We start from the raw sequence: 27,061 nt of genomic DNA, 5'->3' as shown, positions 1-27,061 counted from the left end.
TAGTGGGTAACAATTTGTAGAAAAGTTGGCAACACAAAATTTTTTAGGTTAAAATTTATAATTGTTATTTTTGTGGTTTTTAAACAATGTATTCAAGTCAACAGCACGTGATACACAATATATTAACACGCTGAAATATCATGAAGGCCTATAAACTGATAAAGAGTTGTATACTTACGAGTGAAAAGACAATCCAGGCATTTTCGTTCCACTATCACTTTAACACCCTTTAACGCTACACCGCACCATGGTATTATTTTATAAGGTATTAACAGTAAGTCTAAATCATTAAAAACCAAACATACCATGAATTACGTAACTTAGAACATGTAAAAACTATATTTTTAGGGAAGACGATAGTTAGCTGTCAAACTTTGTTTAGCAAAGTAGGTTTCTTTTCTTGAAAAAAGTGGCACGCTGGGTGAAACAAAAAATTTTATCGTTCTCTCTCATTTCTTTACACAACACCGGCATAAGTTGCTCTTTTTCTTGTGTGAATGCGACATAAACTATCAATTTGTCTATTGGTTTCTCTGTCTACGGTATTAGCACAGTATTACAATATTATTTCCTACAGTAAGGAATCGCCTTTGATGTCGCGCGATGCCGCCGCCAGCGTAGGTACTTACGCTGCCACACGAAAATACGCTAGGGTTGCAACAAATGGGAAATAAAACAATTATGATTATTAATATTACGATGAAATCATTTATTCATGTTTACAATCTAATTCAAAATAATTGCGATTATTAAATCTGATGTAATTATTTGTTCATAAATATATAATTACATATATTGCACTGCTAAATATTATTTACGTGGACACTTTATTTTTGGATGTTCTTAATTGTATTATACCATTTAACTAAGTAATGCATTCGCATTAGGATGTACAATCTGATTAGAAAATAATGAGGACAACATATTATACATAGCTTTGATTTTAATTCAACAGATACAATTAATACAATCTTTCTGAAATATTGTTTCCTTTTGGGATTTCAATGTAGATTTACATCCGTAAACGGAACAGTTTTTGCGCGCCATAATAGAATATGAAAGTACCTATGTATAATAAAATTATTACACAAAAAATACGATTGCGTCGTCCTTTCGCGATAGTTAATGCAAACTCAGCGTGATTGCATTAAGCGGCCCGCGTCGCCCGACCCCCCGCCAGTTCCCCTCCGTTTCTCTGCACAAGTACATTCGTCGCCATACTGTAGGAAATATGGTAATACTGTGGTATTAGTGCGTTCATCAAAATAATCCGTTCATGTTATAAAATAAAGGATTATGATTGAGTGAAATTGACGTATTTTGTACGATATTGGACACTTTTTTTAATCAATGATTGATGATTGTCCTGCAGTATATGTTGAAAATGCAACAGAGGTAAATAAAAAAATCTGGGTTTAATAATGACAGCTTGAAATGCTTGAATTCGAGTCTGTGGCACTGTCATTTAGAAAAAAAATTCTAACCTAGAATCTGTGCCTAGAATTTAAAAACCGGCTGACAGCAAATAGCAATCATTGTTTACCAAACATTCTATATATAGGAAAATATTGATGTTCTTGTAAATAATTAGATTAAAAATTTAATACAATTTAATAATGACGACAAATCCACGTAAAGGCACGGATCCGGTGCCTATGGAAGAAAGTGATCAACTCACTATTCGACCACTGTAAATAAATTTTATTTATTTTCGATGTTCTCATTTCAAATTATTGAATTCCATCGTATTGAAATAATAAAACTTTTAACATACTTCTGTTACTGCCGTTTTTACCTCGTAGTTAATTACGAAATTAAAACAGATCATGTTTTTTTACAAGCTAAGGCTCTTTGTGTTATTTCAGTGGTGCTGGCCAGGAAGTCGGTCGATCATGTATAATGCTTGAATTTAAGGGCAAGAAAATCATGGTAAGTAAATTTCTTTTCACAAGTTTATTTCAAATCAAATCTTTTGCTTGTATTATAGATACTAACATGGATTGTATAATTTTAGTTGGATTGCGGTATTCACCCTGGCTTATCGGGTATGGATGCTTTACCATTCGTGGATTTAATTGAAGCTGATGAGGTGGATTTGCTTCTTATTTCACAGTAAGTAAAAAAAAAATTATCTTTCATTTACACTCTAATTTTCCAAAAATTACTTTAATGTATAGGTAATTCATCTCTCATTTATGCTTATGCTGCCCAAATTTTACATAATTTTCCATGTATTGTGTTTTTTTAAACTGAAATATATTCACATGATGTTTAATCTTGAAAAAATAAAGTGTTTAAGATATTTCTAGAACAACATATTTAAAATAATTCTTATCACATTATATCTTTTTCAGTTTTCATTTAGACCACAGTGGAGCACTACCATGGTTTCTAACAAAGACGTCATTCAAAGGCCGAGTGTTTATGACGCATGCAACAAAAGCCATTTATAGGTGGCTTGTCTCCGATTATATTAAAGTCAGGTATTGTGAAGATTTTTAAATAAGTTATTAAATTGATTTTATGATCTAATCAAACCATATTAGTTTTTAAATTCCATATAAAATGTGATACTTAATGTATTGATGTAATTCTGGCCTTTGTTGTATTTAATTTTTTTATAGCATTCAAATGCTTGATAAATGAAAATTTGTAAATTAATTGTGTTATCTGCAAAGAATTAATGAGGCATTAATTAATTAACAAAAAAATATTGTATTATTCATTATAATTTAATACATTCATTTAACCCATTGACCACCGAGCGCCCTGATCGGGGCGCTACACAATGGATTTTCTATTGTGTCTGTGATTCCGGGGACTGATGGATTAATCTTATTATTAATAAGAATATTTGCATCCTTGAGATTCAAATAAACTTATCTGTTATTCCAGTAACATATCAACGGAACAAATGCTGTACACAGAATCGGATCTAGAAGGTTCCATGGACCGTATAGAAACCATCAACTTTCATGAGGAGAAAGATGTCAAGGGTGTGAGGTTCTGGGCATACAACGCGGGCCATGTGCTTGGTGCTGCTATGTTTATGATTGAGATCGCTGGCGTTAAAGTGAGTGGTTTTGCTTTGATTGGTGAAAAATCACTGTTTTTAAGCTATTGCATAGCTTCTATCGCGGGCCTTGAGCGCGGGGATCGAATCGAGAAATTCCGTAACGAATAAACCTCACGCTCCCCACTCCGACGGGCGCGGAGGTGTGGCTTGAAGGCATAGCATGCAATAGCTTTACCGCGGCAGTCCCCGAGTGCCACACGTCTTTTTTTTTTCATTGTGGTTTTTAATAGTACACTGGGGTAGATCCCTTTAAAAATAATAAAAAGTACAAAAAAATCGCAGTCGGATGAAACCCATTAGAAAAGGAGGGGAATATGATGAAAATAAAAGGAAAAATAAATTACGGTCAATCCGAGTTCGGGAAGTGGAAGGGGGGAGGTTTTAAGAGAAAAAAATGGTCTCTCTCGATTTCCGACAAAACTACAAGTCCTAGGGAAAAAGGTTCAATGGCAATTTGTTTTGTTTCAAAAATTATCTACTCTAGTCTATAGGTGACAATTTTGTGTATATTTTGTATGATAATTGTTAGGAAAGTGATATACATACATACATTTATTATATTAAACTGACACATATACACACATTTATGTAGAAAAATATTATCGCATATAATTACGCCGTGCCGCGCGTTTTCACTCGCGGGCATGTGTGTATTTCTATAGCTTATAATATGTCAGACTGGAAATTGGTATTTAAGTTACATGACTGCCAAGAATTTTGACCGCCTCCTTGGTACAGTGGTTGACGCGTGAGCGTAACACCGAGGAGTCCTGGGTTCGATTCCCGGTGGAGACGAAGAAAAAAAAAATGTCTCGGTCTGGCAGGACACAGAAGGCTGATCACCTACTTGTCCCTAAAGAAAATCGATCAGTGAAACAGATGTATAATGCCCCTTGCCCCACTAGGGGACATGGGACTTCACTCATACTGCCAAGAATTATCAAAATCTTTTCAGTGGTTATCCCTTGAAAGAATAACAAACATACATTCTCACAAACTTTCAGCTTTATAATATTAGTTGTATTGTTAATATATGTAGTGAAATAATAATTTTTATTGATGTATTACAGGTTTTATACACAGGAGATTTCTCGCGGCAAGAAGACAGGCATTTAATGGCTGCCGAGATACCCAGCGTTCATCCAGATGTGTTAATTACAGTAAGTTTAACTTTTGCATCAGTATTCTTAAATGTGTGTAGTGGGTACAAGAAATTACCTTTTTTAAACTGAATATAATCCAATGAGGAGTCTCGTAGTCGTAGTCTCTTGGCGAGTCGTAATCTCGAATTTCTTCTGCTCTTTCGATTTTTATGTGTCTAAGGACATCCTGCTTTGAAGTATTTGAATGGTATTAAACTAAATCTACACTATTATTTTTAATTTATAAAGAGAAAAGATTTGTTTGTTTGTATTGAATAGGCTCTAACTAAGTACTGGACCGATTTTAATGATTTTTTATCACTAATAGAAAGCTGCAAAGTAACATTGGCAATATTTTATTTCGTTTTTATATGTATCTGCTTATTTGCTTCTATTAGAATTTATTTGTTGTTTTCTGTCGGCTAATTTTGCTTTTATTAGATAATGACTAGAGATGGGCCGAACGTGGGTTTCACTGAATACGAACATTCGGCCGAATATTTGAAAATAATTTAATTGAGAATAAAGCTTCAGTGACGACAAAATCAGAAAGCTACACTCTAAAATACTTACCTCATTACACTGTACACTCAAATCATGATAATACACGGGTTTCAACAGTGAGAACTTTGAGTTTCACTTTGCCGAACATTAGGTGATTCAGCCGAATATTCGGCCGAATATGAATATTCAGTAAAGCTGCCGAATACGCCGAATACCGAATATAAAAAAAAAAATATTCGGCCCATATCCATTGAGGTATTATTATAGAGAGGTTACCACGAACAAAATCTGTGCGACAAGCGTGGCGGCGCGGGGCGTCTAGTGAGTCATACAATTTGCAAATATTCTGCCTATTATTACTTATAAATTAAAACTAATCAATGTAACAAATAAATATTGTTTATCTTATTAAAAAAAATATGAATAAACTTATCAATTAAAACCAATCAATGTGACAAAAAAAATGGTTTGAGACGATTGACTCTAACTCGTGTTAGAAAAAGTGTAGTAGCGAATAGCGATGGCCTCTCTAGTACGTAGTACATAGTAACTCAATGCCCATATCCAATAATTTCCACCCATACCAGGAATCAACGTACGGCACTCACATACACGAAAAGCGCGAGGAACGAGAGAGTCGCTTCACCAGTTTAGTGAGCGATATAGTGACGCGGGGGGGGCGGTGTCTCATACCCGTGTTCGCGTTGGGCAGGGCGCAGGAACTGCTGCTTATATTGGGTGAGTTATTATAGGAGAGATATAATACTATATTATTGTTAAATAAACGAAAAATAAAAATAAACGAAATCAAATCATCAGAACTAAACATAATTGACACGAGAATTCAGATAAAAAAGAATCATCGAAATCGATTTACTCAGTCGAAAGTTCTGAGTCCAAAAAATATTGACGAATTGAGAACCTCTTCTGATTTTATTATTTCTTTTAAAACATATTACATATAACTTTTTGCAAGCAAGAGATCCATGTCCACGCGCATTACGCGCGCAAACATACACACAATTAGATCGCGAACTAGCTATATGTGTATTGTTACACTTACGAAAATACCGCTAGACGTCTCGTGATTATAATGTGCGATCGCTTAGTACAAGAAGGTGCTTATAAATTGCACAGTACTCTTTTATCAATTCTGTGATCTTCTGCATCCGTAGAGAAGAGCAAAATAGTCAGTTATTGGGGCTCTTTTTACATTTTTAATATTAGTAATTGGTCCTTCGAGGATAATGAATATTTATTAAAAACAACGATAATAATTTAGTAATTTACATTTATTCTATTTAATAAATTGAAAGATAACAAAAATTATAAAAGCTATATCTAATTATTTTCACGATTATTACCTTGTAATAAAACTTGTTAATTCACTCACCACTTTGTGCTATTCACTAGTGTGGGTTCCTTCATAGGTTATTTAGATTTCTATGGTTTCTTTACTTATTAAACCATCACGTTATACACTAAAATATATGCTTTTAAGTTCCATTAAATCCGAATTTATATTTCAGACGAGTACTGGTCCCTACACCCCGAACTACAAGACATTCCGATATACTACGCGTCGTCTCTCGCCAAGAAGTGTATGGCGGTTTACCAAACATATGTGAATGCTATGAACGATCGAATTCGACGGCAAATTGCTGTCAATAACCCATTTGTGTTCCGGCATATATCTAACTTGAAGGTAAGTGAACGTTATAATATGAAATGAAATAAAAAAATATTTATTAAGGCTCACATAAGATTTTACAAATAAAAAAGACACGACAATCGACTAAACTAGGTACACATATATTAAAGAAGCTTTCCGCACGCGGCTACGCCCGCTTTTTCAAAAATCTATAACTGGTGTTAATTATTACAATTAAAAACAAGAAAGACTTTGAATGTGAAAGAAATGTTTATTTTTAGACGTTCTAGAACAATCTATTGATCGGATATAGCATTTTCTTCTCCAATAGCGAACACGTCAATCTCCGGCTTAACCTTATCATACAAGTGTGGGAATGCTCCTTCAGCTCTATACTTCTTTCTTACAACTTCATACAATGACAGATCGAACATTTTTCCAAACTCCTCTTTTGTCATAAATATATCCGCGTATAAGAACGAAAAACCCCCAACGTCTCTAGTAAATTGTTCCATTGCTCGCATTGCTCTGACTGGGTTATACGGTTTCTTATCTTTGACCTTACCAGGGACGCCGTAAACTCCTAAATCGTTGTACATTGCGTAATTAGTACCGGGTACCATGTATTTAGCTTGCGGTCGAGGAAGTTGACCGGACGATGGACCGTGATCAATTACTTTGCACGGATATACCAGTAATGGGAATTTGTCGAAAAGTTCTGTAGATATTTCAATTTGCTCCTCCAATTCGTGTATCGGTAGAACTATATCTTGGAACACTTGTTTAGTGAAAGTGTAGGCTCTTACTCCTGGGGTTGTTGTAAACTTTAAGAAAGCCGGTTTCGGTGGTAGAAGCCAGCCGAATAAAGTCCTGAATATTGGATGATTGCCGAATGAAAGCATGTCTTCAACGACCCAGAATATAGGTCTATTATGTCGCAACAAGTAATCTCTTAAGGGAATAAGTTCCACGGTTTCGCCTTTCTTTAAAAATGATTCGACGTGTTTGTAGAACCAGGGTTTATACCATCTAGAGCAGTGGTTGACGGTTATATTAGAGTCGTAATCTGAATAGTCGCCTGTCATCACGACAGCTTCGTCTTTACTGAAGATTGTGCCTTCAATATAATCGGGGAAGTAAATTGGTTTTGCTTGATTCGCTCCAGAAACTTCTCGTAACAAGTCGCAATAGTTCTTCTGCCCTTTGACAGGAGTGTATGTTATCTTTATATAGGGTTTCACTTTCACTATTTTAAGTGTTAAGGCGACGAGAAAACCTAGACTTCCATGGGACCAAGGTAATGCTTTATATAGGTCGGAATATTCGTTATCAGCGGTGGCGGTTACCAAAGATCCATCTCCTAAAACCACTTCGTAACTTGTGATTGTTTCGTGGTAGAGGCCCGCTTTGTGAGAGTGAGTCGACATACCGGTACCAAACGCAAGACCTAGAAATTTAGATTAATTTGTTAACGTTTTACTTATTCAACTATAAATCGATAATAATTTCTCATTAATTAAATTGATTATTGATCATTATTTTGTGTTTCAAACATTTCATTACGTAACGTAAAAATTCTATTAACGTAAAGCTTACTATTTCAATCTATACTTAATATTATAAAGCTGAAGAGTTTGTTCGTTTGAACGCGCTAATCTCAGGAACCACTGGTCCGATTTGAAAAATTCTCTCGGTGTTAGATAGCCCAATTATCGATGAAGTCTATAGCCATGTGGGTGAAACAACGGAGCCCAGCCAGTTCTAAATAAAATATATACTTTGTTCAACTAACCTCCCAAAGTGGCATCAACCAATTCAATAGTAACCGCCAAAGAATACCCCTTCGGTATCAAATACTCCGTGATATCTCCAATAGTGACCATTGGCTCCACTCGTACAGTCATGGCTTTTTCATCCAGTTCTAGTATGTCATATAATGGGATTGGTACACGATGGTGTAGGTGTTTCTCGAAAAATGTGGTCGATAGAGATAGCCAATTCGGTCGCGATGTACAGAGCAATCGACCCTTTTTGTCCGGGAGTTTGTTCCATTGTTGGACCTGGAATATTTTCGTTAATGCAGTTTCTTTTAATAAATTATGGTATCATGCCATCTTTGATACAATTACTATCAACTAGTTTTCCGCCCGCGGCTTCGCCTGCTTTGTCTAAAACCTTATAAATTACATATTTACTAAAACCTTCCTCTTGAATCACTCTATCTATTAAAAAAAACACATCAAAATCCGTTGCGTAGTTTTAAAGATTTAAGCATCCATAGGGAAAAAGGGATAGAGAAAACGACTTTGTTTTATACTATGTAGTGAACATGTAATGATGCGATTTCTCTAGTCTGTTTCATCGATAATGCAATTTGCTACAAACGAAATTACGTAATGCATTGTGTGAATTTACTAGTGTTTCACAGAAGTTACAATTGAAGCAAAATTCTACTACAAAAGTTCTCCTGCCTAATCTTTTAGATTATTTTTTAATAATTACTAAATATATGTAATCCATACCCTTGCCTGTATCTCCCTTACGGCTGTATCATGTCTCTGAGGGTCGCTCGATAATCTTCGAAGAGCGTTGCGTATACGCAGGATAAGTGTGAACAGGAATGACGCGGGTAGACAGAATGCGCATACGACGAACTCGCGATGGTCTTCCAGCCATTGGATTACCCGGTTCTTTATGGAACTTGGAATCATGATGGCGTCTGAAAAAAATAATAACTAAAGTTATCGCTTAAAAGCAAATTCCTCCAAGAAATAAATATAATACGCATCGATCATATTTATAAACGTAAAAAGGGTATTTTAATACTCATTTCACTGGCTACTCACTTATCTGACTAGTTACTAATAACAAAAAATAAATATTTATTCATACCGGTACATACCTTTATCAATACCGGTGAACTCATAATATTAAACAGATTACAATTAAAAACTCAATCATAAAAATATATAACTATTTAAATCAATATTTAATAATTAAAATACAACGTAATAATAATTCCTTGATTATTATTAAAATATAACAGAAAAGTTGAAACTTACCTCACATGCGGCTTCTGGATTTATATTCGTTTTCACTTTTCGATCAAAAGCAATAATTTGACATATTCAGATAATGACAGTTACGTCTCATTTCACGGACAAAAATCTTGACATTGAGTCGTTCCGATAAATCAAGTATCTCACAATATGGGTCATTGACTTTTCAAAATGAAACACAACAGTATAACGGAATATTATATCATACATGACCTTCACCTTGCATCATGAATTTAATCATTGTGACCTCCGAATTCTTATCAAGGTCTTGTCTAAGATGAAGACAGTGGCTATTATTTTGATACTTGATAAAAGTGTTTCTTTAAATAAGTATTGTAATAATATTTATATTAAGAGAACATGGACGAGTAGACAAGGAAAGCTTAAAATAATACTTGAATAGATTTATCCTGCCGCATAATTTTATCAAAAAAGGATCATTCCCGACACCTTATTGTTGTAGGACTAGCTCCTATTAAAGCGAGAGAAAATTTGCAACTACAGTTTCTAGACTTTCGCACGCGCAATGTTATTTGGATCCTTAATCTTACAAATACACAAATCTGTTACACAGCAGAGTCTATAGCCCTATCCATATATATTTTCTGAATATTTAATACATCCAGTGCTTATCCAGGACTATTATCTATATCTGTACCAATTTTCATTACAGTTTTTGGCATGAATGAGTAACAAACATACATTCTTACAATTTTTCGCATTTTAACAGTACAAGATATCACCAATGTTTGCATTTTCAGGGCATAGACCATTTCGAGGATATAGGCCCGTGCGTGATCATGGCTTCCCCCGGTATGATGCAGTCCGGACTTTCCCGGGAATTGTTTGAGTCGTGGTGCACCGACCCCAAGAATGGGGTCATTATTGCTGGTAAGATATAAATCTTCAGTGAGAATAGCTGGATAACATATACCTTTTTAATTTATTTTTAGTTTTAATACGAAGGTCTGTTTATTCTGCTATTTGTTGCCTGAAGTAAACAAATAAATAAATAAAAAATAATCGCCATCTAAATCTTTAGACTGAAAGTTCTGTTATAAAGAGAATAATAAATCTCTCACCTAGTCATCTCTTTCCCTGAGATAATTACTCTTATGTCCGATTTCATAACTTCTTTTTCTTATGTTTAGCTTAACTGTGTGTTAAAATGATAAATAATGTGTAAATGTCGAATCCAATGGGCGATTAGGGACATTAGTCTCTTGGGTATTAGTGTCTTGAGAGTTGAGACCTATTACTACTATCTGAAGCTACTTATATCTAAATAATTTATATTCATTTAACATGTATCACTATAATTTGTTAATTATTTAAAGTATTTATTAATTCAATATATATTTTCCCAGGTTATTGTGTAGAAGGCACGCTAGCAAAGACAATTCTATCGGAGCCGGAAGAAATAACAACGATGTCGGGGCAGAAGCTACCGCTCAAGATGTCAGTCGACTATATTTCCTTCTCAGCGCATACTGACTATCAGCAAACGTCGGAGTTCATCAATATATTGAAACCGCCGCATGTGGTATGTATTCAATTATAGGTATGATAAATTTACTATTTTGTATGAATTAATGAATTTAATAATCGTTAACAAAACAGATAAAAATAATCGTTATTTTTTCATGGTCCCAGTTTCTTCTGTTTATTCTTTTATTTCTTTTATGACTTACGGCTTATCAGTTATTTATTGTTGAAGTGACTTCTTTAAGTGCGTTGAGAGTAAAATTCCAAGGTCGCGTCATGGCAATGCAGTCAAGTCATGGAGTAATGCGTATCTTTGAATCTTGCCAAAGAAATATCACTTCTGACACGTGTGCTCGGCACACACGCCCCTTTTTTAACGTATGTTTCTCTATCTCCGTGTCAGATTTATTATTTCTGTTTCCTTTTCGTGTTTTTTAACGTATGTCTTCTTGCCTATCTGTCTTCTCCTCTTTCTATCATATTATAAATAAATAAATATTTTGGGACAATTTTCACACACGGCACGATCTGATCCCATACTAAGCTTTCGCTTGTGTTATGGAAACCAGATGGCTGATAAACATAAACATACATAATATACATAAACATTATATAGATAATTAACATCCAGACACACAGCAAACATCTATGTTCATGTTACAAATATTTGCCCCGGGTGGGAATCGAACCCACGACCTCTGACTTGGAAGGCAGAGCCACTACCAACCAAGTCAACCGGTCAGTCAATGATGTCTATATCTTTTCTCGGCAGGTGCTAGTGCACGGGGAGCAGAACGAGATGTCCCGTCTGAAAGCGGCTCTACAGAGAGAACACCGCACTCGGCTGGCCGTGCACACGCCGAGGAATACGCAATTACTAGCGCTTACATTTCGTGGGGATAAGACTGCTAAGGTATCTAAATATATATAAATCTCGTGTCACAATGTTTCTCCTCAATGGACTCCTAAACCACTTAACCGATTATAATAAAATTCGTACACCATGTGCAGTTTGTTCCAACTTGAGAGATAGGATAGTTTAAACATGTAGGTACCACGGGCGAAGCCGGGGCGGACCGCTAGTCTTTTATAAAAATCTAAATGAACTGGTACCTAATAAATTTATTACCAATACAGGTGATAGGATCCCTAGCGGTGGAACCACCGAAGCCAGGAGAACAATTGCAAGGTATCCTAGTAAAGAGGAACTTCAACTATCACATTCTGGCGCCTTCTGATCTCAATAGTAAGTATTATTTTAATTTTACTGTAAAAAGTATTATTTCAATGTTTTGAGGTACACCTTGCATACAAAAGTTATGGCTATTTTTATTATTTGAGTAAATGTTTTTGAGAATGGAATGTGACAATGAGAAGATCATATCAATATGTTGTAGGTTGCCATTTATTTAAAGAAGCAATGTGACTATTATCGGGGGATGCTTTATGACTTTTCTAAAGCCTTTGACTGCGTAGAACATTCCATTTTATTAGTATATGACTGACTATGGAATTTAATGTTAAGTTTAGTACCTCTTAGTTATTAGTTTTATACATTCAGAATAGGATGAAGGCCGTTGTTGATAATTGAGAATGTTTTAGCGGCGCGTCGATCAACGTTGGTGTTCCGCAGGGATCTGTTCTAGGTCCATTTTTATTTTTTGTATACATTAACAATATATTTTTTTATTATTTTCAAGATGTGTGGATGGTAATCAGAGTTGTTTAAAAATTAACCAACGAGATTAACAAGGGTTTTTTTTTACACTTAAAGTTGAGCCATTTAGAGATGATATAGTTTTCGTGCATGCGCTACTACCTTTTATCTACTATATAAAAATAAGTCGAGTTTTTCCTTCCTGACGATATAACTCCAGAACGCACGATCAGATTTCCACGGTTTTGCATTCGTTGGAAAGATCTCGGGCTCCGTGAGGTTTATAGCAACGAAAAGGTGTCTTTGGTGGCGAAACGGAGTTCGCCGGGTTTTGCTAGTTCGTTCTAAATTTTGACGTGATAACATTTTTAAAATCGTTTTAGTCGGGTGACATGTTCAGAAACTTGTGTCACACCAAAACCTCACGAGCGCGATCGCAGGTATAACGAGAGAGAGACGGACCGATCTCCCGTCTCATCTCGAGCGCTGCCATCAATAAGACGTTATCACGTAAACATCTCGATCGTAAACCTACTTTACAAACAACCAATTTTTTAACAAAACTTGTTACACAGAATACTTGATCCTAAACTTTCAAGATAATTTATCGTACAGAATACACGGAACTATCGCAATCCGAAGTGGTCCAACGTCTATCCGTACACTTTAGTGGGTCAGCCGCACTGCTGCGTCACGCGGTGGGACGTGTTGCCGGCGCGCTGACGGTGATTAGTGAGACAAAATGGCGGCTGTACGGCTGTTTGGATGTGAGCGTCGATCTGCCGGTCGTTACTATTGAGGTGAGAGATTATATTACGATTTTTGAAGTGAAAACTTCTTTAGCGGCGTTGAGCACTTTTTCTGTAATGGGTATAAAATCTTAAACTCGCGTCAGGACACGTGACATCGAAAAAGCGTAAGACGGATACCATTCCAAAATATCAAACATGCTCAACGTTAATAATCAAGTTTTCACTTCTGCCGGCACTCCCCCAGTGCAACCCGTCTTTTTAATAGATAGAGTGATTTAAGAGGAAAGTTTTAGTATATAATTTATTAGGTTTTAGACCAAGCGGGCGAAGCCACGGGCGGTAAGCTAGTTGTTATTATAAAGAAGAACGTGTGTGTCGTGCATACATGTCACAAGTGATACTTTCTTTGGTAAGATTCAAAGATACCAAAATCTTCGCCTTACGCTTAAGTGAAACTTTTTTTAGCGCGTTGAGAGTAAAATTCCATTGTCGCGTCATGGTAATACCGTCACGATATGGAGTAAGGCGACGATTTTGGTATTTTTGTACCTTATCAAAGAAGTTTCATTTCTGACACGTGTGCTCGGCATATACGCTCTTTTTATTACTAAAGCGTGTCAAGCCGAGTTCAAGAGAAGAGAACTGGCGAACAGCAGCCGTGTGTAATATTACACGAACCATTTGGAGCCACTTTTCACCCCCTTATAACTCGAAAACTATTTAACTTAAACAAACCAAATTTGGTACATATAAAGAGAACCCCAAGATAAACAAGAACCTTAAATTTCATAAATACAGATTAAACAGTTGCGTAGATAATAATATCCAAAAATCGCAATTTTTAAGACTGCCTGACTCATCACTACATAGTATAAAACAAAGTCGCTTTCCCTGTCCCTATGTCCCTATGTCCCTTTGTACGCTTAAATCTTTGAAACTACGCAACGGATTTTGATGCGGTTTTTTTTAATAGATAGAGTGTTTCAAGAGGAAGGTTTATATGTATAATAACATCCATTAAATAGTGGAGAAGTACTGTTATTTTTTAGGTTTCTAATGTGATGTCGTAAAAAATTACATTTTTTCCGCTTACATTGCAAACGCAGGCTGAATCCTACGAGTTTTATCAAAATAATGTACTAAGTATTATACAAATTGAAAAGGTCTACAGAAAAGCCCGCGATGGTATATGTCTATCTCTTATGGATAACCCACAATAACTTTTTTTGTCATTTACTTTTTACGACAAATAATGGCTAATTTTCGATGCGATTTTAACCAATACAGCATTAATCCTTAACCAATTAAATACCTTCAATACATTGTTCATTTAATATAGATCTATATGGGCCTTTACACCGTATGATTTAAGTGAATATTTTCGAAGATATTACAGATTTAAAAATTGCGGGACGTAGCGTTTGCGGCGGTACCGGCCGGCCGCCTGGCTATATTATATTTTTTACCCGTGCGAAGCCGGAGCGGGCCGCTATGTTTTTATATACAACGTTCACAGTTTTTCTGTAGTGTATTTAGTATCAGCATTGCACCCGTGCGAAGCCGGGGCGGGTCGCTAGTATAATATGTAAAATGAAATGAAGCTCTTTCCCTACTTCATTGCATTTTGAATAACATTGTCTTTTACATTTATTAATTTTAAAGTATTTAATCTGTGGTGACAGCTCTGCTCGTTATGGTTCATTCCTTAAAATTTATACTCTCTGGTTTTGTAAAGTGATTAAGCAACGTGGTTTTATTTTATAAAGAAATATTTACGAGCAAACATTATTTGAAGCAATAGCTTTTATACAGGGTGTCCCACTGTTGGTATACTAAGCTCAAAGGAGGTTATAGTTTTGCATACGCTGAGTATGTAGAAAATACTTATAAAATTCCAAACGCAGTTTTTTTTTCAAATGTTTGAATTCTTAAAACTCTATGTGTACACCCCTAACAAGCAACCCGCCCATATAGCATATAGCTTTGCTACCAGCACGTGACTTATCGTTTAAGATTATGTTTTCATAGACAAAATGCTCACATTTGCATTAGAGAAGCGGTATATGCCGGCTGAGCGAAGCTAGAGAAGAAAACATGGATTTTCAGGAAAAATTTAGCAAAAATTTTTTGATGTAATTTTGTTGTTTAAGTATTTTTTACGTGATCAGTGTATGCAAAACTACAAGTCCCTTCGCGCTTAGTATACCAATAGTGGGACACCCTGTATACATAATACAAAACCTAACCCACTTCGAGATGACCTAGAAAGTTCAAATTTTGTAATCAACTAGGTAATAGTGAATGTACAAAGGAAAAAAATCTTAAAACAGTGAATTTATCTGAATTTCATTTTTTTCCATAACACTAATTTTGTAAGAAGGAAAAAATTAGCGCCTGTTGAATTCATATGAGCAAAATAGTAGATTGTTAGCCTAGCCTATCCATCTGTCTGGATATTCCTCGTTAAGGTGTTCTCGAACTAAGCGGCTGTAATGCTTACCTGTCTCGTTCACTTATTTGCGTTCGTATGTCATAAGCGTCACTATCTGTCTCGCTCACACTTTATGGAATGTCTCTCTCCATCTTATTTAAACCACGCTGTCATTAGGAACGCTTTGGGTACACTAGAATAGGTTTTTTGTAATTTCAAAGAAATTGTTAAAAACAGACTTTGTTTAACAAAAAAAAATTTTATGGACGATATAAGATATAATGGAGTAAGTGTTATACCACGTTAGAATCCTAATTAAATGCGCTAACTTTTAAAGCTACTGTAACTGCCAAACTGTAGTACATTTTTTTTCAGGACGATCAGTTTAAGTAGTGCGGAAAATTAATTTTGAAAACTTGGTACGGTATAAAACTTGATGTTGTTACTGATAAGGAAGGCATTAAATGTACGTCATGTAATTTGGTTCTGCATTTCTATTGCGTGGACATGACCGAATCAGACTTTAAAAAAATTTTGCCTATGAATAGATTGAAATGGAAGTGTCCTACATGCAAAGCTAAGAAGCATACAGCTGCCCTAGTTTCGTCTTCACCTAAAGCGAGTTTGGCGCCAGCATCGATACTGAATGTAGACACCGATGCGCTAACTCGCTATATGGACACAAAACTCGATAGTTTGCGGCAGCAATGGCGCGAAGATTTAAACTCTGCCATCATAGAAGTCTCCAAAAAATTTGATAACGATATTAACAACCTGGCGAAACGTATGAACTGTTGGGAGGAGCGGTTAACGCAATTAGAGAAGGGCTACGGAAATCATTTGCAATCTGTGTCGGACAATACGTTGTTACAAGAAAATAATGCACTCCGCGCGGACCTGCAAACGCTAAGCTCTAAGTTTGAAGACCTCGAACAAGCTTCACGAAGTTGCAACGTCGAAATACAAAATATACCCGAACGCAAGGGGGAAAATTTAATACATCTTAGTTTGGAGATTTGCAAACTGGTGGGCGTCAATTTGAAAGACAGCGATATCAGGAATGTACACCGTGTTGCACCAGGCATCCCCTCAGACCGCCCAAAAAATATCATATTGCAACTCACAACTCGCCGGCAACGCGACGACCTGATCGCCGGCGCGCGCGCGCGGCGCTCCCTCACCACTGCTCAACTTTTTGGTGCGCCTACAAACGCCGCGGATGCAACAAAAAATACGCGCTTCTTTATAAACGAACACCTTACACTTAAAAATAAAATTCTTTTTAGTAAATCTCGTATTCTAGCCAAAGAAAAAAATTATAAATACACTTGGGTGAAAAATAGCTGTATTTTGTTGCGCAAAACAGATGATTCCAAGGTCATTCATGTGCGATGTACTGATGACTTGATTAAAATCATATGACTAGCTGTTAACTTTACACTAATTATAAAAAACTTATTTATAAAGCATGCTAAATTGTCGTCGTTTAAACACGTTTATTCCCTGTTTAATAATTATATTAACTATTCAATGTCTTATTTTAATTTTGTATTTGATGCGGAGAGGAACACGAACACTATTACTAACTCTACAGTCGTTTTATTGTTAAAAGGAATAATTATATCTTATATCTATGTACAATGCATTCTAAAACTTTGAATATATTTTATCAGAACTGTGGAGGCATAAAAACTAAACTCACTGAACTTAAATTAAATATTCTTTCGAGTAATTATGATTTAATAATATGTATTGGTAGAAACCTGGTTGACATCATCTATTTTGGACGCGGAGCTTCTAGCAGATGGTTACGTTATTTTTCGCCGCGATAGAAATCTCACAATTTCAGGTAAGAAAGGGGGAGGGGGAGTGTTAGTATTTGTCAAAAAAGAATTAAACGCTGTGAGAACTTCCGAACTCGAAACACTTGAAATAGAAGAAATATTTTTATACTTTCCGTCTAATTCGGGGCTGTTGCTAAACGTATGTTATATTCCACCGGCTTTAAGTAACATCTCATATGATACATATTTTCGAAAACTCTGTGACGTATATTCTAGTTCACGTTTTAGTAATTTTCTTATCATCGGCGATTTCAACCTGCCATATATAAAATGGTCTTTTGATAACTCAGACGCCTTTCTTGGAACCGTGCACACTGAAACATCAAAATCTCTGATGTATACCATGTCATTTATGAACCTAAAGCAATCAAATAGTATTTATAACGAAAATGCGAAACTGCTTGATTTAGTACTATCTAATATACCCAATCGTGTTCAATCTTCTGCTGATCCCTTATTGAATGTTGTCCCTCATCACCCGGCCTTAGACATAGTATGCTCGATATCTGTTTCTAACGTGATGCCTGTGAACTTATTAGCTAAAAGGAACTTTTTTAAAGGTAATTATGACCAAATTAACTTTGAAATAAATAATATAGACTGGTTCACTCTACTGACACCTCTTCCATCGGACAAAGCAATTGATATTTTCTACGAAAATATTTACAACATTATTAACACACACATTCCTTTGGTTAAAGTAAAGTCCACAAAATACCCAGTTTGGTTTTCTAAATGTTTAATTCAAGCCTTAAGGCGTAAGCGTAAACTTTGGACGCGATGGAAGACTTACGGTTCTCTAAGAGATTATCAAGAGTTTTCCCTGTTACGAACGCGAGTGAAACAGCTTCTTACTACATGCTACAATAATTACACGGCTAACATTGAAAAGTCTCTTAAAGAAAATATTAAGTACTTTTGGAAATACACGTCTTCTCTAAAAAATTCTAAGTCGGGGTACCCACGTGTCATGAAGTTGGCGAATTCTAAATCTGACGATCCAAATGTTATAGTTGAAATGTTTTCAAAATATTTTCAGTCAGTGTTCGAGCCAACATCCGCTGCGGCATACAATGTGGATAATATTCTCACAGACAGTCATTATGATAACACGCACATAAATATAAATTGCATTCGTCTTACTAAATCCGATATACGCGCTGCCTTGCAAAACATCGATCAGAACAAGGGTCCAGGACCGGATAAAATAAACCCAGTTTTTCTTAAACAAACCAGTAAAACACTCTGTACCCCTTTGGAGATTATCTTTAATAAATGCTTGAGTTCTGGTTCCTTCCCAAATATATGGAAGCAAGCACACATAACACCTATCTTTAAATCTGGTGAGAGAAATGATGTAGAGAATTACCGCCCCATTTCGATACTTCCGGCCATTCCCAAAGTATTTGAAACTTTAATACACCGACACATCTATTCGAGTTTAAAACATCTCATCTTAGACCAACAGCATGGATTTGTCGCTGGTAGGTCAACCGTATCGAATCTTCTTGTCTTTTCCAATTACTTATTCAATGCACTGGATCATAAACAACAAATAGAAACGATATATACTGACTTTAAAAAGGCATTCGACAAGGTAGATCACTTACTCTTACTACAAAAATTATCATTTAATGGAATTAAGGGAAATCTGCTACGCTGGTTTGCTGCTTATTTAAGCAATCGAGTACAATCAGTTGTTATTAACGGTTACACTTCCACTCAAGTTACTGCTTCCTCGGGCGTCCCGCAGGGCTCGATCCTCGGGCCCCTGCTTTTTGACTTATTTATTAATGATATTTCACAATGTTTTGAAAAATGTAAATTATTGTTGTATGCAGACGACCTAAAGTTGTACTCTAATGTTGTTGATACCAAGGATATACTTCATATTCAAGATGACCTAAATAGATTGGATGATTATTGTAAACGCAATAAATTATTTTTGGCTTATAATAAATGTAAACATATTACTTACTCTAAAAAGAACAACAAAATTCCAACAGTATTTAATCTGGGAGGTCACCAACTGGATTCGGTTTCCTGCATTCGTGATCTCGGTGTCTACTTCGATGAATGTTTAATACTCGATCAACATATAGACCACATACTCAGTAAGTCTTACCGCATGCTGGGCTTTATTACACGCGTTACTAAGGCTTTCAAGGACGGAGACGCATTTGTATGTCTCTATAAAACTCTTGTGCAATCTCAATTGGAGTATGCCTGTCCCATCTGGAATCCGTTTTACAACATTTACATAAATAAATTGGAGATGGTTCAAAAGAAATTTCTACGCATCCTAAATTTCCGCCTAAGTGGTGGTCGGCAACATTACGAGGATCTTTTGCGTCGTTACAATTTTATTTCGTTAAGTCAGCGCCGAAATTTAATCGATTCTCTCACGTTAAGAAAAATCTGCGTAGGAGAAATAGCCTGTTCAGAACTTCTTAGCTTAATAAATTATCGCATCCCATCCAGATCAACACGCTCAAAAGACTTATTTCATATACCGACCGCCAGAACCAATACGGGTCTTCGTGTGCCTCTTCACAGAATGTCCAGTTTTTATAATACCTATATGAATGATCTTGATATGTTTTCTTGTTCCTCTACGTCTTACAAAATGAATGTAAAAAAATTGCTATTCAACATGTAAGAATGTTAATGTGTAAAGATTTTGCAAATACTTGTTTACCTCCGTTTTTATGTACGCATGATAAATATTACTTATCGATTATTTTTTCTTGTCTCTCTTACTGCTGAGTGTTGGCAAAAATAATAACATATGTTCCGAGTGAAAACACTATAAGGAGGCATTTTCATGTATCTTTAGTTAATAGGATTTTTTGTTTTATATATCTCTGTCTTTGTCTCTGTATGTTTTCCAATAAAGAAAATAAATAAAATAAAAAGACATTTTCCTACAAGTTGGAGTTATCGGCACAGGGTTTAGGATCACAGGTTACATAAAGCACTATTCGGGATGACGTAAGGGAAAAAAATTGGCAAAATATTTGTAAAAACAGGAATGAAAAAACTGTCACATGGTGTACATTTTCTGGAATTAAAAAAAAATCTTTAACTTCCATTGAGATAATATGAATATGGAGCAGACACCACGAACAAAATCTGTGCGCCAAGATGGCGGCGCGGGGCGCGCGAATGACGGCTAGACAGTCATAGATTATGCGATGTCACTGACTCACCGCTATAGAGGCGACACTTTGTTTCTTTCTGTCTATTTTATTGGGTGCCACTCCTTACATGCACGTTGACTTGAAATTTTCTTTGTACATACTTACTTAATATTTATTTTAGATATAAACTGACTTTACTACGCGGGGCTAACAATATCTGGCATATAATATAGGATGAGGAGGTTCAGTCAGGGCTATGGGAAGTTTCATTCCTTACAAATTTAGCCTTTTTTAGAAAAAAAATAAAAGCCGTGTAAAAATTGTGTTTATTTATATTTAGTTCATCATCCTCAGAACATGTTCCCGGCTCAGAAATTGCTTGTATTGTTCCAGTACTATTGTAGCACACCTTCGGCTAAAATAAATATAATAATAATTATGTTAGTGATGGCTAAAATAATATTTTATTTGTTATACAAATCCGTAAAATTTTATTATTATTACTAACATCAATACAAGGAACAGCAGACTTCTTTAGAATACGCCTTCCCGCTTTTGTGGTATATTTATCCTCATCGCGAAAATGCAATGAACAGACGCAAGTTCTATCGGATGGTTACCAGGTTTCTTCACTGCGGTTGTTTTGGACAAATTTTACCCATTTTTCCCTTTCTTCACGGCCCAGACATGGAAACCTTGAATAGAAAAAATATTAATCTCTGAACTAGCGGTCCGCCCCGGCTTCGCCCGTGGTACATATTTCGCAATAAAAAGTAGCCTATGTTTTTTCTCAGGGTCTAAAGATTGTCTGTGCCAAATTTCATCAAAATCGGTCCAATAGTTTATGAGCCTATTTATTACAATCAAACAAACAAACAAAGTTTTCCTCTTTATAATATTAGTGCAGATAAATAAATAATAATTCAATTATACGTTCAAGTCAGTAGCTTATACAATATCAATTAAAATTGATTAAAATCAATTAACAAAAAAAAAATTGGTGATTAAGTAATTGATTTTCATATTTCATGATTTCACCTTTTTTCAATTAACAACCAGTCTATGCTTTTCTAAATATGTAAAATTATTATTTTATACTATAAAAATATATGCCAGCAAATATTACTAACAACACTTATTTCATGCCCAATGTCATATCTTAAATTTTTAATCTATGACAAATGACGCAAAATGTCGCCCGCCAAAAATTTTGTTCTAACTAAGTTTTAAAAATTATTATCTAGTTACTTACTGATTGAAAAGTTATTCCTTTGCACTTTTCCGTATTATTTGTATTATTTGTGCAATATCGTAACACACACGTAGGCATATTTGATGCGTTTCACTTTAAAACAAATAAAAAATGAGCGTGACGTTCGCACCAATGAGCGAGCAAGCGACTGAGTGCAGTTACGCCACATGACGTATGTTGAGTGGAACATAAGTGGTGTAGGCGGTATCGTCTCCATATTCATATTATCTCAATGTTAACTTCATAATTTTTTTTTTAATTTTTCTGATAAGTCGTGTGGCATTATCTGTCAGAAAATTTCGGCTTGACGTCGACTTCTGGGACAACCTGTATGTAAAAATGGGAGCCAAGTTCAATCGTCGACTTAAGTGCCGAAAAAAGAATTGAGATCTAAATGTGTGCCAAGTTCTGTAGACAGTCCAAAGATGTATTAAATTCTTAGGTGAACTGAAAACTCAAATGTTTGAACTTTGCACACATTTAGAACTCAAATTTTTTTTCGGCACTTAAGTCGACGATTGAACTTGGCTTCCATTTTACATCTTAATATATATAAATCTCGTGTCACAATGTTTGTCCTCAATGGACTCCTAAACCACTTAACCGATTATAATAAAATTCGCACACCATGTGCAGTTCGATCCAACTTGAGAGATAGGATAGTTTAAACATGTAGGTACCACGGGCGAAGCCGGGGCGGACCGCTAGTATACATATATGTTTTTGGTGGGATTTATTATAACTAACGTGTATTATGTGTACAGTGGCAAGCCGCGCCGGTGTCGGACATGTTCGCGGACGCGGTGGTGGCGGCGGTGCTCGGCGCCGCGCCCGCCGCGCCCGCGCACGCGCCGCTCGCGCCCAAACTGGACCGCATGCACTTGAAGGTATCCCACACACAGTGCCGCGCCCGCGCACGCGCCGCTCGCGCCCAAACTGGACCGCATGCACTTGAAGGTATCCCACACACAGTGCCGCGCCCGCGCACGCGCCGCTCGCGCCCAAACTGGACCGCATGCACTTGAAGGTATCCCACACACAGTGCCGCGCCCGCGCACGCGCCGCTCGCGCCCAAACTGGACCGCATGCACTTGAAGGTATCCCACACACAGTGCCGCGCCCGCGCACGCGCCGCTCGCGCCCAAACTGGACCGCATGCACTTGAAGGTATCCCACACACAGTGCCGCGCCCGCGCACGCGCCGCTCGCGCCCAAACTGGACCGCATGCACTTGAAGGTATCCCACACACAGTGCCGCGCCCGCGCACGCGCCGCTCGCGCCCAAACTGGACCGCATGCACTTGAAGGTATCCCACACACCCCCCGCGGGGCGGTGCTCGGCGGATACGTACATTTGCGCGTACACACAAACGCACGCACACAAACACACATACAGCACAAACGCACGCACTCAAACACACATACAGCACAAACGCACGCACTCAAACACACATACAGCACAAACGCACGCACTCAAACACACATACAGCACAAACGCACGCACACGAACACACATACAGCATCTGTCTGTCGAATCGCTAACATAGACTGAAGACTTGAAATAAAATATATGTCAAGGAGGAAATATTTATTTCCATTACAGTTATTTATTTATTTAAACGTAAATAATAAAAAAATATAAGAAAAATACATACTGTTAAGAAAATGCGCGGTGCCCGATGACTTCCTTGACTTCTTGTCACCGGAGTCTTGTCCTAAACAAGAAAATAAATTTTATCGAACGTAACAAAAAATAACGTGATTGATTGATTACGTGATTGATTGATTGATTGATTGATCGATTGATTGATTTATTGATTGATTGAGGTACGTAAAGCTGGCGATGAAAAATTAGCGAAATTAAAAAAAACAACTCCAGAATTTGTTGCTTATTTGTTACATATTATTAAGCAACAAAAACACTTACAGTAATATGGAATATATGGAAGATAAAAACCCATGGAGGGTTGTCGCGTAAAAACCACAGGACAGTTCTTTGGCATATTATGATAATACATTATGATATAAGATATTACATATGTAATTTGTAAAATTATAAATCTGACATGATTAAAAAGAGCAACTATGGAATTTCTTGCCGATTCTTCTCCGTAGATACTGCTTTCCGAATCGGTGGTAAATGTTAAAAATATGTACTTAATGACGTTTCAAAAGTGCTTCTAGAAGAAGTCTAATTGAATAAATAAATGTTTGAGTTTTGGAGTTTTTTTTTATTATACACTGTAAGAAAATTAACCTTATCATGTACGCAACACACACGCAAACGCACATGTACACAAACATACACATACACTCGCAAGCAATAATACGCAAACATACAAAGACACACTTACCTATACACACACGCTCACACGCACATATACTCACAGTGTTGGTTGTGCTAACCGCTGCGCACACACGGTGGCCGATAATTTAAAGGTTTCCCGTACGGATACGTACTCGCACACACGCACACGATCACACAACTACGCATACAGCATCGCACCAATCGATATTATACTACAGTTCAGTATCGTACAATACACTCGACCAAACATGAAATCTCTATTTAAATATATCTTTAAAAATCAATACAATTTCCAGGAGTGCGTAATAGAAATGCTGCAAGAGATGTTCGGCGAGGACTCAGTGCCGAAGATATTCAAAGGCGACAAATTGCATGTAGAGGTCGCTGGGAAAAGGGCAGATATCGATCTACTGTCTATGGTATGTTGTAGCTAGTAGATAATAGTAGCTAAACGCTACAGAACGGACACTCTCCGCCTCCCGCCAAAATTAATCACTTACCTCACCCCGCACGATCACGCTAAAAATGGTCCGCATTTTTCCGTAAGGACGATACGCAACGAAGATTGACAACATTAATCAAATTGACTTAAAGTAATTTTATTATTTTGGATTTGTGAATATCGTTTTTCGTAGAAAATGGTTAGATATTGTGCTGTTTACGGATGTATTTCATCAGAAAAACGCGAATTTTTTTTTACGCTAGTCACAAATGTGCCAACCATAAAGCGTTAACACACACATTTGCAGTCTCTACAGTGTGACTGTCAAAACGATAATTTTGTATGGAGTGTCCGGGGTGTGCTAGTAGTATTTAATGTACCTATAGACACAAATGTACGTAGATTGTAGGACAATGAATGTTAAGCTAAACCAAGAAATTAAAACCTTAATTAAATTTAACACCTCAATTCATCATATTAATGTTCAAAATCTTTTGTATAAATATAAATTTATAATTATTATAAATAGCTGTGCCCTGCGGTTTTACCCGCAGTACTCCACTCCTGTTGGTCTTAGCGTGATGGTATATAGCCTTATAGCCTTCCTCGATAAATGGGCTATCCAACATCGAAAGAATTTTTCAAATCGGACCAGTAGTTCCCGAGATTAGCGCGTTTAAACAAACAAACTCTTCAGCTTTATAATATTAGTATAGATAATAGAAAAAATTCGATCACGAGGCGGGATTCTAACCAGCATCCTTTCACACCAATTCTTAACCCGCCTCGTGATGGATTTTTTTCTTTTCTTTATAAATTTTTATTTATAAATCATTTCAATGTCATAAAACCAAATCAATCTTTTGTTTAAGCTCTGCATTGTCGTCACGTAAGCAGAGTTTTGCTTCAGAAAAATTTTTGAGCCTAATTCTAAGTTGTATCGTCAAATATTTTCGTTTTACACATACAATTTTGAATTAGACTTACAACATTAACGAATAAAATAACTTCCAGGAGGTAAAAAGCGAAGACGCAAGTCTAGAACGCACAGTGCAGTCGGCCCTCACGAGACTACACGCGGCCCTCGCGCCGGTCAAACCGCCGCCATTGCCCACGTGCTGATTTAGTTGTGAAATAGTGTATTTTGTTATGAAATAAATCATTTTTTGTGATTATTGAGTTTTATTTGGGGTCTAAGATTGATAGTGATTGTATTAGGGTCGGCGCAGCAACAGAGCGCAGCGCATTTTTCATTTTACTATTATCGACATTGTCCTCATTAAAATAATATTAGGGTAGTTAGTTTTTAGATGTAAAATTACTAACATGAATACTTAGGTTTTTTATTTTTTACTAACAAATGGATCTGCGATATCCGAATTTTTATTCTAAATAAATAAATAAATAAAATAATATTCAAAAGCGCAGTGCGCTACCTTTCTTGTGACGCTTCGATGCGCCTCGGGATTAAATTGTTGTTATTTGATTATGAATATCATTTGACCACGAAAAATGCACTGTGCTGCGCTCCGCCATATCTACGCCGTATTTGACGGTTTTCGAATTTGACTATAATTGTAAATATTTTATTTTTGAAAGCCATTGTAAATTTCAATTGTTTATTGTTCAATTAATGTGTGTATGGATGTTCCTCGAACTATCGTTTGTAGTTCATTACATATTGAATGCATAAGTATTAAGTACCTCATGATATAAACAATATTTTTCTGAATAAATGATTTTTGTGTATACACTTTGTTTCATTTCAAAAGCATACACTTATACAACAAAAAAGTACATAATTAGGTGACTAAAATATTTAGTAATCACATAATGTAGTTAATATTCATATAACATACTGCTGTAGTATGTTATGGCCAAATACATTTTGAAGGAAGGAATTGTATTTTTTTTTTATTTAAAGAATACAAGGCCCATTTTTCGAATTCATTTCAATATTCAATTTATCGCTAATCACTAGATAGTCTTTTCCATTACATATTTATCTTTCTTTCATGCTTAATGTTATGTGGCAAAGTGTGTTGTTATTTCTTTACATGTAATATCTCTGTTGAATTTCTATTTATTCAAGAAATCAGTCCAAACCATTCATCAGTGCAGTAAGCGTTATAATTTCGCATTTTCATAATATTACTATAGAGAGGATTTTAATTTGTACGGGCTATCCCGTACGTGTGTATAATTAATTAATATAATAAGAAATAAAAGAATTATTGAAATATAAAAAACTTGTAATGAACGGAATATACTAAGTATAAAATGGACGAGTCACGCGAGGTACTCTTAATGACCGTCGG

General features: G+C 36.0%; 2 protein-coding genes and 1 long non-coding RNA gene across 3 annotated transcripts; 1 reads left to right on the top strand and 2 right to left on the bottom strand.

Moving 5' to 3' along the window:
- The first annotated feature begins 1,533 nt into the window (after nucleotides 1-1,533).
- Cpsf73 (cleavage and polyadenylation specificity factor 73) lies at nucleotides 1,534-26,492 on the top strand. Its single transcript, XM_090111334.1, has 16 exons — nucleotides 1,534-1,690; nucleotides 1,866-1,929; nucleotides 2,015-2,112; nucleotides 2,355-2,483; nucleotides 2,896-3,073; nucleotides 4,147-4,236; nucleotides 5,310-5,460; nucleotides 6,252-6,427; nucleotides 10,194-10,323; nucleotides 10,800-10,975; nucleotides 11,690-11,830; nucleotides 12,055-12,163; nucleotides 13,190-13,374; nucleotides 22,758-22,880; nucleotides 24,598-24,720; nucleotides 25,758-26,492. The coding sequence occupies exons 1-16, from the start codon at nucleotides 1,617-1,619 to the stop codon at nucleotides 25,863-25,865; spliced, it is 2,055 nt and encodes a 684-aa protein (XP_089967460.1). The 5' UTR covers nucleotides 1,534-1,616; the 3' UTR covers nucleotides 25,866-26,492.
- On the bottom strand, nucleotides 6,665-9,085 carry LOC149901518 (delta(24)-sterol reductase-like). Its single transcript, XM_090110701.1, has 3 exons — nucleotides 8,896-9,085; nucleotides 8,166-8,433; nucleotides 6,665-7,820 (listed from the first exon to the last, which is right to left on the bottom strand). Exons 1-3 carry the CDS (start codon nucleotides 9,082-9,084, stop codon nucleotides 6,670-6,672), a joined length of 1,608 nt encoding a protein of 535 aa, XP_089966827.1. The 5' UTR covers nucleotide 9,085; the 3' UTR covers nucleotides 6,665-6,669.
- LOC149901517 (uncharacterized) lies at nucleotides 21,051-22,114 on the bottom strand. The gene is made up of 2 exons (XR_016457603.1): nucleotides 21,250-22,114; nucleotides 21,051-21,156 (listed from the first exon to the last, which is right to left on the bottom strand). It is a non-coding gene; the product is annotated as an uncharacterized LOC149901517 (long non-coding RNA).
- Nucleotides 26,493-27,061: the final 569 nt, after the last annotated feature.

The sequence above is a fragment of the Colias eurytheme genome, chromosome 16 (assembly GCF_061535395.1).
Source record: "Colias eurytheme isolate Ceu_HAF_F1 chromosome 16, ilColEury1 Martin Lab GWU primary, whole genome shotgun sequence".
NCBI lineage: Eukaryota > Metazoa > Arthropoda > Insecta > Lepidoptera > Pieridae > Colias > Colias eurytheme.
This window is presented reverse-complemented; position numbering and strand designations above follow the sequence as displayed.

What these genes read in the sequence shown, in the direction of transcription:
- Cpsf73 (XM_090111334.1), top strand. Translation starts at nt 1,617, where the DNA reads ATGACGACAAATCCACGTAAAGGCACGGATCCGGTGCCTATGGAAGAA. An exon ending in GATTTGCTTCTTATTTCACA is followed by an intron (nt 2,113 to 2,354) that starts GTAAGTAAAAAA and finishes TATCTTTTTCAG; the next exon opens with TTTTCATTTAGACCACAGTG. An exon ending in TGGACCGCATGCACTTGAAG is followed by an intron (nt 22,881 to 24,597) that starts GTATCCCACACA and finishes TACAATTTCCAG; the next exon opens with GAGTGCGTAATAGAAATGCT.
- LOC149901518 (XM_090110701.1), bottom strand. Translation starts at nt 9,084, where the DNA reads ATGATTCCAAGTTCCATAAAGAACCGGGTAATCCAATGGCTGGAAGAC. An exon ending in TAAGGGAGATACAGGCAAGG is followed by an intron (nt 8,434 to 8,895) that starts GTATGGATTACA and finishes AAAATATTCCAG; the next exon opens with GTCCAACAATGGAACAAACT. An exon ending in GGTTGATGCCACTTTGGGAG is followed by an intron (nt 7,821 to 8,165) that starts GTTAGTTGAACA and finishes CTAAATTTCTAG; the next exon opens with GTCTTGCGTTTGGTACCGGT.